The 12700-nt window shown below is 52.8% G+C and overlaps 2 protein-coding genes across 5 annotated transcripts in view; both read right to left on the bottom strand.

Annotated features, from left to right (window-relative positions):
* Positions 1–90: 90 nt before the first annotated feature.
* CHADL (chondroadherin like) lies at positions 91–4815 on the bottom strand (the record flags this gene model as incomplete). Its single annotated transcript, XM_080616912.1, has 4 exons — positions 91–1331; positions 1629–1795; positions 2928–4589; positions 4663–4815. The coding sequence occupies 4 exons, from the start codon at positions 4813–4815 to the stop codon at positions 1133–1135; spliced, it is 2181 nt and encodes a 726-aa protein (XP_080473038.1). The 3' UTR covers positions 91–1132.
* The window catches only part of RANGAP1 (Ran GTPase activating protein 1), a 26669-nt gene continuing 18429 nt past the window's right edge, over positions 4461–12700 (bottom strand). For 2 of the 4 annotated variants that reach the window (XM_080616962.1, XM_080616961.1), the window contains exon 17: positions 10356–10628. In XM_080616962.1, the coding sequence (XP_080473088.1) occupies positions 10559–10628 (70 nt within the window). In that variant the 3' untranslated portion in view covers positions 10356–10558. Of the gene's footprint in view, positions 4834–10355; positions 10629–12700 lie in introns of those variants that run through there. The other 2 variants (XR_013956741.1, XM_080616963.1) reach the window with 2 other exon arrangements.

The following is a 12700-nucleotide window of genomic DNA, read 5'->3' as shown; positions in this document are numbered from 1 at the left end:
AGGGGAGGGAGGTTTATCAAAGGCTTTTGATGGGGCCTCCCTGCCCACCTGCCTCTGGCTGCTGCCTCTCCCAGCACCTCTGCCTCTTCTCACTGAGTGGTCATAGATGGCTTAATGCAGGGGTGAAGCCATTGCATTTTTCTCTTGTCAAACAGCTGGGCCTGAGAGCCACCTTTCTTCATAGGATGATAATTTCCAAATGCCTTTAGCTTTCTTAGATTTAGATTAGATATTGGGTAGATTTAGATATTAGGAGATATTCACTATGAGGGTGGTGAGGCCCTGGCACAGGTTGTCCAAAGAAGCTGTGGCTGCCCCATCCCTGGCAGTGTTCCAAGGCCAGGTTGGATGGGGCTTGGAGCAACTTGGTCTAGCAGAAGGTGTCTCTGCTTGTGGCAGGGGTTTGGAACTGGATGAGCTTTAAGATCGCTTCCAACCCAAACCATTCTATGATTCTTTCTTTTTTTTTTTTGCTGTAGCCATGGTAGTTCAATGGCTAGAAGAGTTTGTCTTTTAAAGCCTTCTCAATCTGAACAAAATTCTGACTTAAAAATGGGTCTGGGGCATCCCAACCTGGCCTGCCATGAGGAATAAGTTGGGCACATGCTTATGATGGGATCAGTTAGGGGATCAGTGATCCCATTCAATTGATGGGGACACTGATCAAATTTTGCAGGACATAGAAAGGTTTTGTTCTGCTTATGTTTTAATTCTGAGGCGCTGCTGGGAATTCAGGCTATGTTTTCACTCATGATGATTTTTGTGTTTCCTGCTTTTAAGACCCGAGCCTGCGCAGGATCTTACACTGATGCTGTTTGCAGTCCCACCCATAAAAACAAAATGAAGCTTGTGGATTTCAGCTTTTTCTTATGGCTGGAGGGAGCCTCGGGAAGAAAAAGCAAGGATTTGTCTTTGTTGTTAAGTCATCAAAGCATGCTGCAAACACTGCAGAAGCTTTTTGCACCAGGTCTCTCCAGGGTTATGTCTCTGTGTCCTGCAAAACCAAACCCCATATCTTTGGCAAATGAGCATCACTTTGGTGGCACCAGCCTTTCTCCTTTGAATCTTGTTCCATATCCATGTTGCTCTGGTGGGGACAAGTCTAGAAATCCTGTTGCAACCTGCACATTTCCTAAGCTCTACTCTTCTTGAAGCCTCTGGCTGGTGATTTTCCCGACCTCTTTTTCTTGCTGGGCTTGCTTGCAGCCTTGGTCTTGTCTCCCCAGCCAGGGCAGGTTTGGAAGGTGGTGGAAAGCTTCACTTTCAGCCCTCTGGCTTCTGTAGGGGACCCACAGGTAGCCCCTACACGGAGGTTGAGTTTGTCGATCCACCTGGAAACATGGCAGGAGATCAGGGAAGGGAATGGGATGAGGCAAAGGGAGAGATGAAACTCAGTGCCTGTGAGTGGGCACAGGTCACTTCAGAGCCATGCCATGTTGCTCAGGGTCTCACCCGTGTGACGTTTGAATACCTGAATATGTGCCAGGAAAGCGCAGGCTACTTCGATCCTTGCACACAGGCACATGCTCCATCTCACCACCATGACCCAAACCAGCCAACGTGCCACAGGCCCCCAGTGTGCAGGGTGCAGATGTCCCCTGGGGCCGTTCCCCCCCTGTGGCACTCACCGGCGCAGGGGAAGGAGCTGGCAGTCGCAGTGGAAAGGCACATCCCGCAGGTTGAGGATCTCCAGCCCAGTGAAGTTGCTCATATTGGGGATACTGCTCATCTTGTTGCCCTCCAGGTAGAGGCTTCGGATCTTGGGGCCGAGGCCAGTGAAGGCACCGGGGGAAATCTGCAACGAAGAGAGAGAGTGAGTCAGGGGGTGCTGGCAGGTGCAGGAAAGCCAATCTCTGCCCCTCAGCTACCAGTTAGCTTGGGGGGGCTGCGAGCCTCTCCTCAACCTGGCGGCCACATGAAAGAGCCATTTTAAACAGCAGGGACTGTGAAAACTCAACTGGTTTCAATCACGTTTTAGGACTCATTAGACCCTGTTCAGCCTTCTTGGAAATAAATAAGGTGACATGCAAGAGGTATTAAAGTGATCCCTGCATGCTGTTAAGCTCATAGAATCATAGAGTGGTTTGGCTTGGAAAGGACCTTACGATCATCCAGTTCCAACCATCTGCCATAGGCAGGGACACCTCACACTAGACCATGTTGCCCAAGGCTCTGTCCAGCTTGGCCTTGAACACTGCCAGGGATGGAGCATTCACAACTTGTTTGGGCAACCCATTCCAGTGCCTCACCACCCTCACAGTAAAGAACTTCCTCCTTATATCCAATCTAAACTTTGCCTGTTTAAGTTTTAACCCATTATCCCTTGTCCTGTCACTACAGTCCCTGATGAATAGTCCCTCCCCAGCATCCTTGTAGGCCCCCTTCAGATACTGGAAGGCTGCTATGAGGTCTCCACGCAGCCTTCTCTTCTCCAGGCTGAACAGCCCCAACTTTCTCAGCCTGTCTTCATATGGGAGGTGCTCAAGCCTCATGGCCCTCCTCTGGACTTGCTCCTACAGCTCCGTGTCCCTTATGAGAGTGCTGCTAATACCACTTTCTTGAGAGAATGGACATATTCAGAGTAATAGTGAATGAAGCCACAGGACAGCCCATAAGAAGAAATATGGCTAGGGATGGGGGAATGGGGGTTGGGGAATGGTCTGAACTCCACTGAAATAGGGTGTCCTTCAGGGCTGGAGGCAATAATTCTATCACAGAAGAGCTGGAGGCAAGGTAGGAGCAAGGCAATGCTTCAGGCAAGCCTTCCCAGCCAGGCTGTGGAGCAAACCCTGAAGCCTTGGGGATTTGGACACATCTTGGATGCCTCTATAGGGGCCACCAGCCCCTATAGGGCAATGGAACAAGATGGGACCAGTGGCTGTGCCCTGTGGTGACTCTGCCTCTCAGGGGTCCCTAGCCCCACGCACCCACTCCAGGCCCATGTTGTCCAGGTAGAGGTGCTGCAGGCTGGAGGCCACGGGCAGGAACGCTCCGTCCCCCATGCGCTTGATAGGGTTTCGGGACAGCTTCAGCTCGCTCAGGGCACGCAGGCCCTGCAGGGCTGCCGTGGGCACCTCTGCCAGCTGGTTTCCCTCTAGGTGCAGCTTCTCCAGCATCACGGCAGGAGCCAAGGCGGTGGGAGCAATGTGCTTGATGGCATTCCCAGCAAGGTACAGCCAGCACAGCCCCCCTGCCCCAGCCAGGTCACCCTCTGCCAGCTCCCCAATGGCATTGTGCTGCAGATGGAGGGAGATGAGGTTGGGCAGGAGCTGGAAGGCGCCTGTGGGCAGGCGGGTGAAGGCGTTACGGTCCAGGTCGAGGTAGGCCAGCCGTGAGGCACCCTCGAAGGCGGTGGCTGCCAGGGTGGAGAGGCGGTTGTCGGTGAGGTAGAGGTAGACCAGGCTCTCCAGTCCCCGCAGCGCCCCAGGGTGCAGCACCCTGATGCTGCAGCTCTGCAGGTGGAGGGACACCAGCTCCTTCAGGCCAGGGAAAGCGTCCGGTGGCACCATCCCAAAGGAGTTCCGGCGCAGGTCGAGCAGGCGGGTGTCCCTGGGGAAGCCTTGGGGGATCTCCTGCAGGCCCCTGTTCTCACAGGACCCGTGGTGGAAATCGGGGGAGCAGGAACACCCGCGGGGGCACTGCGGGCTGCCGTCTGCCCTCGGCTGCTCTGATGGTGTGGCAGGGGTGGGGGTTAGCTCATGGTGGCCGCATCTCATCTCGAGGGGCCTCAGCGAGTCCAGGGTCCGGCCGCGGAGGGCAGTGGGTGCTGCACAGGTCCCCTCCACCTGTACCCGCTCCCTCACCAGCCAGTTGTGGAAGGGGCGCAGGAGGCAGGAGCAGAGCAGGGGGTTGCTGGCCAGGTTGACCCTCACCAGTGCCCCAGCCCCAGCCAGGGCTGGAAGCCCCTGCAGCTGGTTAGCGTGCAGGTCCAGTGTGCGCAGCCAGGGACTGCGGGTGAAGGCTTCAGCCGCCACATCCTGCAGGGCTGCGTGGTCCAGGAAGAGGTGCTTCAGGGAGGCCATGGCCAGCGCCTCCTCAGCCAGGCAGGTGATGGGGTTATGGCCCATGTCCAGCCGGGTCACCCCATCCAGCCTGGCCAGGGCCTCGCCAGGCAACGCCTGCAGCTCATTGTGGTCCAGGCTCAGCCTGTGCAGCGCTGGCAGGGCGGCGAAGGCCTCACTGCCCAGCACATGGAGGGTGTTGTGGGACAGCCGGAGCCACCTGAGGACCACCAGGCCCTGGAAGACCATGTCTGGAAGGTAGACCAAGGCATTTGCCCTCAGGTCAAGGACAGTGAGGGACCCCAGATGGCCAAAAGCACCTGGCTGGATCTCCTCAATGCGGTTCCCTTCCAGAATGAGCTGCTGGAGAGAGGACAGCCCATCCAGGGACTCCTGGTAGAGGATGGCTATGTCATTGGAGGCCAGGTTGAGGTAGAGCAGCCTCCCCAGCCCTCGGAAAGCCCCTTCCTCCAGCTTCTCCACCTTGCAGCGCTGCAGGTCCAAGTGCGTGAGGTACGGGGTGCCAAGGAAGGCTCCCGCTGGGATGACTGTGAAGCTGTTGCCCCGAAGGTCCAGTTTCTTGGTGAGCTGCGGTCACACAAACAAACACTGAGTTACCACAGGGCTGCCACCACCACCCGCTCCCTGTCCCCTTGCCCACCTGCGGGATGGTGTTGGGGACAGCCGTCAGGCTCCCGTTGAGGCAGAGGACATGGGCACGAAGGTTGTCGCAGACACAGGGTGCGGGGCAGCGGGTGGCAGCCGTCTCCCCCAGTGCCACCATGAGCAGGAAGAGCCCCCAGGACAGCCTCATGGCAGAGGGCACCTGTGGCTGTGGAGACAGGGTGGTGAAGCCAGAAGCATCCCCAGACAGCCGGGTCTACCAGCACCAGGTGCCAAGGAGGCTGTTGCTGTGACCTAGTGGGGCAGGTCTCACTGCCTCTTGCTCTCACGCAGTGATTTTACAGGTCATAAACAAGGAAGAGAGTGGAAAAAGGAGAAAAGAAACATTTAGAATGAAGAGTGAAGGGCACAGACAGCCGAGCTCCACTTGGAGACCTGAAATCTAAACTCCCTGAGGGACATCTGGGAGCACCTACAAGGGGCTTGGCAGGAACATTGGTGTCACTTGTGGGGAACTGGCTTGGAGCAGATACACCCCCACCCCATTTTCTTTGTATTGCTCTAGCATAAAATGGCCTTGATCTGTACAAGGTATCAACATGCCCCCTATGAGAAGCTTGGGTTTTGTGTAAGGCAAGCAGGTATTCACAGGACGTGATCACGCTGAGCTGCCACCTCTTGATTGCAAATGTTTCCTCTCTGTCACCCTGGCCACTTCCCACCTCAGAGTCCTGTGCCTCTCCAAGCTATTCATAGCAGGGTTTGCAATAAATCACCACTGTTCAGCAGCAGGAAGGAGGGGTTTGGTTTGGCCAGGCAGACGTGAGCCCCTGGGGTGGAGGTGCCAGAGAGAGGCCGAGGCTGGGGGAACACAGAGGGGGTGGTGGGGCTGCAGCTATGGTCAGTGCACACCCCGTAAGCTCTGCGGAGCAGAAGCAGTGGGGTCTGCAAGGCTGTAACTCATAGAGCCACACGGTGCCCATCCCCTTGCCCAGCTTGGCTCCTCATACCCAATTGTTCCATCCCCAATCTGCCCTTCACCCGCCATCACAGCCAGACCTTCCTCAGCCCCACACACACACACAGGGGTCACCAGGCCCTCCATGCAGCCACTGGCCAGTGTCACCAACGCAATGTCCCCATGTCAGCCCCCATCCACATGCCAAGCATCACCCCCCACCCTGTCCCACACACCTTGGGGGGTCACCCACCTGGGGCCTGGGGGTACCTGGACCTCAAGGAGTGGTAAGGAAAGGGAGGAAAAGCAGCCGGCCACCCTGTGCAGCAGCAGCCGAGCGCCTGTGCCAGTATTTGCTCTCCCTGCAGAAGCAAGAGCTGAAAGGGGCCCGTTGTGTCGCTTTCCCAGCAGCGCTCGCCGCACGGAGCCAGAAACACAGGAGGAGGAGAAGGAGGAGGAGGTGGGGAAGAAGGGGAGGCCAACCTTGGAGAGAGGACAGAGACCCAGCCATCACCTCCCTCCCTGTATCACAGGGGTCCAGGAGCACCAGCACAGGGGAGCCCAAGCCCAGAGCACCCCAGCACCAGCCCAACCAGAGCCCACATGAGGTTTGCACTTGCTGCTGCCCAGGCTTTGCCTCTTCTTTCCTGGCTGCCTAAGTCATAGGAGCTACAGAGCTGCGGGGCAGAAAGGTGACATCCAGCCAAAACGGCAACAGCAGCAGTAAGCCTGAGCTGGCAGGGCTGGCTACGGGGCTGTGCCTCATTTACAGCCCCCCCATCTCTTCCTTTTGCTTCTCTGCCTGTTTCCAAGAGGCCAGGGGTGGCAGTGCCTGTGTGAAACAAACAAGTTGCAGAAGAGCACGGAGGCCTTCATTCTCCTCCCCGACTCTCATTTCCCTTGTTTGGCTCCAGGCTTCATTCCCCCAGGGAACCCGAGCAGATCTGCAGCCTGACAAAAATCTCATACTAATGTTTCTCTCCCCTTCAAGCCCTTCCCCTGTTCACCAATCACCTCAGCTGCCAGAACCAGTACATCCCATCCTGGTGCCACCTGTGGGTGATGGACATGCTGGATGGGGTCTGCCAACCTCCCCACTGCCAGATGGCCAAAGCCTTCCTAGCTGTGGCCTTGGGCTAGCATCCTTTTCATCCCTGCAGCTCCCAGGGTGCTTATTGCTCCCATGGCACAGAGTGACCCAACTGCACCTTTGTGGCACTGCTTTTGTGCTCATCTCCACTCTGCTACACAGGGAGGACCGCTGGGGATGTAGATCTAGAGGGGATGAATCTGCCTCAGGCTGGCAGGAGTCACCCTGGGCAGCTCAGAGCCTGCACCAAACCACCAAGACCCGCCCTGAAGTGATGGTGGCCTTGTGGAGGACCACATGAAGGGAGCAGTGTCTGTTCTGGGTGCTCTGGCTGGTGGTCCTCACTCTGTGCCCCTCTGAGCTGTTACTAATAAGTGCTGTGCTCGGTGCCTCAGCACCATCCCTGGCAGTGCTCAAGGCCAGGTTGGACAGGGCTTTGAGCAACCTGCTCTAGTGGAAGGTGCTCCTGCCCATGGCAGGGGGTTGGAACTGGATGAGCTTTAAGGGCCATTTCAAACCTAACAGTATGATCCCAGCGCTACCACCTTGCAGATGACCTTGCAGAACTGCCTCTTCCCCATGCTGGAGGCTGGTTTCTTCACAGACCTGATGAGCATCACCACCCTCTGCCTAAGGGCCACTTGGAGGTGCCTGGGGAACCTGAACCACAGCCTCTGCTGTGACCACCCTGCACCTCGGTGGAACACCATCTGCCAGCTGATGTGGAGCTCCCTGCCCAGCACACCCAGCTCCCCACCATGTGGCATTTCCACCTGTTATCCTGGCCCAGTCCTCCCACCCCTGCATGGCTGACTGAAGGCACTAACACCTCCCTGGCTCTGCTGGAGGACCACAGGGAGGTCGAGGTGTGTAACCAAGCACCCTGGCACCAAGAGCCATGTCTGCCCTTTCCCCAGCCTCACCCAGGCTTTTAGTTTGTTTGCTTACCCAGCAGTGATCTAAAGCAGAGCTTTAGCTTCTACCAAGGCTGGATAGAGGCAGCCAGCCTTTGCTTTCTGCCTGATGGGGCATGGCAGCAGACTTGAACTTCCACTTGGTGTGGCTTAACCCACCTCTACCAGGTCTGATACTTTTGCTTTCCATGAAAGAAAATGTTTTACCTCTGCTGGTACGGAGGCCAATCCTATTTACCAGTATAGGGTTTCACTGCTCACACACCATAGAATCAACTAGGCTGGAAAAGACCTTTAAGATCATCAAGTCCGACACCCCAAACTGCTCCATGCAGACAAAGCTCTGCACCACTGCTGCCTGGCCGGGCTATGTTCAAACTAAAAATGCTACTGACAACAGCAGTGCTTTTGGGGTCAGATAGTTGCACAGGACAGGCTGAAGCAGTACTGGAATGACCCTGTCTTCCTTCAGGGTACCACTGGGAACCAGTCCTCCTTTGGGACCAACTTTGCTGGAAACAACAGTTAACAATTCCCACCCTCTTTTTTCCTAATCTTGAGGCATAAGCCAATTTTGAGGGACTTCTGAGCCCATGTCCTACCTAGAAGCAATCTGGTTTCTGCAGACCATAAATTCTACCCTCACACACCCCTTTTTCCTATAGACATCTGACCTTGACACTGAGGACCAGGAAAATCCTGCTACTAAATATTGCTTGCTTTTGAAAAACACTTAGGGATCAGCATCCCAAACTTGTTCTACTCAAAGCTTCCTGCACGCATTCGCCCCACAACCTGGCCCATAGGTCTGTGTGCGAGCAGCATCATCCCTCTGACCTTTAGCAGTCTCTTTGTACGCACACACTGTGCTCCACCAGACCCACTGCAGATGACCTCCTGTACAGTATAACCCCTTGGCTTGGTCTCTGCATCATGATCCTTTTCTCCATGACCCTCCTCCAGAGCAGAGGGGCACGAACAGCAGCAAGGCACCAAGGAGCCTCAAGAAAAGCTGTGTTCAAGACTTACAGAAAACACAGATTTTTGTTATGTCCCAGTTTTGCCCTGAAACTGAGGGCAAAACTACAGATTTGCTTGTGCATCACCTGAAGGAACAAGCCAGGAATGAGGTGAAAGAGGCAGGGCTCAGTTTGCAGTGATTGAAGCTCCCTTCTGTAGGTGCAGGTACCTTCACTTCAGTTGTTTTTCACCCATTTGGACACAGAGGAGTTCCCAGCTTCGGTGACAGAAATGAGGAAAAGACGCATTGTGCTCTTGGGGCAGCCTTGTCCTGTTTTAACAAAGGACACTGCTCTTACATGAAGAGCAGCATCTCTTACACCTCAGGCTAGACATTACTTTCCCGATGGGATCATAGCCACAAAAACCCTCCCACAGCCACCCCCATTACATCAGTGGTTGCCCTGAACAGGCCCACAATCTGGAAGAATTTGAGTGCATGCAAGCAGGTCTTGCACATACCGCATACTGTATTTTAATGCAGTACCCCAAGGCCTTGTTATTGTCCATGCACACCCTGGAGTTGACACCAGCTTTTCCTGCATTTAGGCCAGCTGTGGAACATGGTGGTGTTCAAGGCCAGGTTGGTCAGAGCCTTGGGTGGCACAGTTTAGCAGGAGGTGTCCCTGACCATGGCAGGGGGTTGGAACTGGATGATCTTAAGGTCTTTTCCAACCCTAACTATTCTATGTTTCTCACAGGGAAGGGGCACCTAACTCCATTTCCTGGCCTCCTTTCCTGGCACTGGCCCCATTTATACTGCACACATTGACTGCAAGGCTGGTTAAGGGAGGTGAATATTCTTTAAATGAAAACAGAAAGGGAAGGAACAACTCTTTGCTACCTGAAGAGAGAGATGAGTTGATTCTCAGAGGCTTGAATGAAGAGGGAGCAGGATGAGCCTGGGTGCCTGGAAGTCGTACAGGTAGATGCCACAAAACACACGCAGGCCCATGGACAATCCTCCACCCAGATTGAGGGGCATCTGCTGCTACTCCATTGCAAGAAGTAAGAACGGCCCAACCCAAGAATGGTCAGCACAGCCCTAATTCTTCATACTCTTGCATGTGCTCAGTTTTCAAACACACGTACAGCACACGCAGTCCCACTGTTTTGTCAAGGCAGGAGAAAGCAAACACGTATTCCACAAGGATTTTTGTATTCATTTCCAAGCCAAGCCTATCTAATTAGGAAAAGAAGGGAGAGGAACAGGGAAAGGGCAGGAAGAAGGAAGAACACAGGCAATGGCAAAAAAATTTACAATAAAAATACACTTGCTCCCTAAGCAATGGCCACCAGTGTTAGCCACACTACACAGATACTCCAAGCCACAGCAGAAAGGGAGCAGTATATTAAAATACAAACCAGCCACACACTGCCATTGACAAATGGACTTGAAAGAAGTAGCAAAGGGGAGCACAGCTTGCCCCTCTGACCTGGCAGCAGCAGAAGGGGGTCAAGCACTCCCCCAGCCTGGAGAAGCAGGAACATTATCACCTCCCTCCTGCACCATGCTGAATGCTACCAGACAGGAGTCACAGTCCAATAAAATAAAATTCACAACTGGGTTGATCCTGATGACAGCACTTCTGGGCCCTGTATTAGTCTTGACAGACCCTTGCCAATGCGACCAAAGTGGAGAACTCTTCAATTCATGCAGAGCTCAGAGCAGCCCTGACATACTCTAGCATAAGCACCTGCCCTGCAGGTCAGGGAGTCACTTCATGAAGAGTATAAAGAGAAAAAAATCAGCATGATTTGTCCATGTTTATGAAAGCAGAAGGAAGGACAGAGCTACAGGGGGTGGGAGGAGGAGAAAAAGAAAGGGAAAAGAAAAATGGACAGTGTGTCTGTATGGGCTCTGGGATCCTCTCCCACCATGCAGCTCTTCGTTCTCTGCTGATGACAGTCCTACGAGGAGGGAAGGGCACAGCAGCATGTCTCTTTTCTCCTACAGCTGGTGGAGGGTTTGTAAGAGCATGTGGCGAGCAAACGAGCAGGAGTCAAGAGCACGGTTTGGTCTGTGGGAAGACGAGAGACACAGATTTAAAACACTAAATTTAAGAACTGCTTTCTATTTGACTTTGAGTGAGCAAATAAACAGTATTTCAAAGGCACTGGGCTTGCACATCCAAAAGCCTACATCTTTTCCCTTCGGTTCTCTCTTCCGAAACAATTCCCTCACCACTGCACAAATCACTGCTTCTCGCAGAAAACACTCTCCCATTGCTGCGTCCAGGTCAGGAAGACAACAACCAAGAGTCAGACCATTTATTTCCACAGGTACACAAGCCAGGAACAGATTGTTGGCTTCTGCATGCTAGTATCTCATTTTTGGTAGAACACCACAGGTGAGGGTGAAGGCCCCCTTCCCTCCCTTCTTGCAACGGGATTTTCCATATAGATCCACTGTTCAAGGCCCTAAACCACAGAAGACAAGCCTGTTCCTACTCAAAACTTTACTCACCAAGTCATCTGCTATTTATGACCCAATTTTACCTCTCCCACCATATCAAAATAAACTTTAAAAAGTAATAGCAGTGAAGCCTATTCAACCTGGGAAAGAAGGGTGAGCTGAAATAAAGATTAGAATACCTAGGTAAAAAACAAGAAGCAATAGCTGCAGTGCTTGGTTAGTATAGGGCTCCATGTCCGCTGCAATTTAATAGAAGTATTGGCAAGGAGAGTTAACCCCTTTTATTTCTCCAAGAGCCATTCCATGCCCCACACTGAACAGACACAACTCACAGTTTATCTTCAAAGTGGCTGGGTAAGGTATTTCAGTCATCTTCAGAAGACACAGCCCTGTTTGTAATGAGCAGGCTGATTCTGTCTGGGCAGCTCCCCATTTTTGGAAATAGGGAATCTAAACTGCTGCTGCTGATCACAGCCAAGCTCCCTCAACCTTCACTCCTAACCCCAAGCCTCTTCTAACACCAAGAGCCTCTTCATCTGCTGTGAAGTTAAACTGCTGCCACTCCATGCTATGGACTGTTGAAAGAGGCCAGTGATGGGATCCAATCCCACTGCAAAGAGCAGCAGAACACCCCCCAAAAAAAACACCACCTCCCCCAGTGGGCAGGTAGACATCCACATCCTTTCAGTGTTTTCACATAAAAGATTATATAAAAGCACATGTGGATTCACAGCACCCTCTTGTGTCCAAAAAAAATAGGAAATAAGGCCTGACAGCAGCAGAGCAAGATGGATGCTGCTCACAATTCTTCTTTTTGGATGGAGAACATAACCCACATCAAAAACTGTCACAAAGGAAAGGCAAATTACTCTTCCAGCACTAAGCCCTCTACAGCACAAGGCAGCAGAGCTCCAGTCTAGGCAGCTACAAGAAGTTTACAGCTCTAGGAGCTCAAAGGAACTACAACCCCAAAAGAAAAACCTAGAAAGTATATAAAAAAAAAAAAAAAAACAACCCATACCTGTTTGCTGTAAATGAAGCATGGGACTGACAGAGTGGAGTAATTTAAGATTAGGATGCGGTTTTATTATGACTGAATTCCAAGGAAAGACAAGGGGCGTAGATTAATTGAGAAGCTGTGTGCTGGTTTTGGCTGGGGTAGTTCATTCTCTCCACAGTAGCTTGTATGAAGCTACACTTTGCATTTGTGCTGAAACCGGTGTTGATAATACAGGGACATTCTCCTTATTTCTAGGCAGGCAGAGTCAAGACTTTTTACTGCTCCTCACTCCACCAGTGAGTAGGCTGGGGGCACACAAGGAGCTGGGAGGGGATACAGCTGGGACAGTTCATCCCAACTGCCCAAAGGGATATTCTGTACCATACAGTGCTCAGCATATAAAGCTGGTGGAAGAAGAAAGGGCGAGGGGCATTCAGAGTTACAGCAGTTGTCAGAGTAATGTGTGACTGAGCCCTGCTTTCCTGGAGATGGCTGAACACTTGCCCAGCAATGGGAACAAGTGAATGAATTCCTTGTTTTGCTTTGCTTGCATACACAACTTTTCCATTACTTATTAAACTGTCTTTATCTCAGCCCATGTTTTCTCACTTTTACTCTTCTGATTCTCTCCCCCTTCTCACTATCAGCAAGTGATCAAGCAGCCGCACGGTGCTTAG

Source organism: Psittacula echo, assembly GCF_963264785.1.
Source record: "Psittacula echo genome assembly, chromosome: 1".
NCBI classification, from domain to species: domain Eukaryota; kingdom Metazoa; phylum Chordata; class Aves; order Psittaciformes; family Psittacidae; genus Psittacula; species Psittacula echo.
This window is presented reverse-complemented; position numbering and strand designations above follow the sequence as displayed.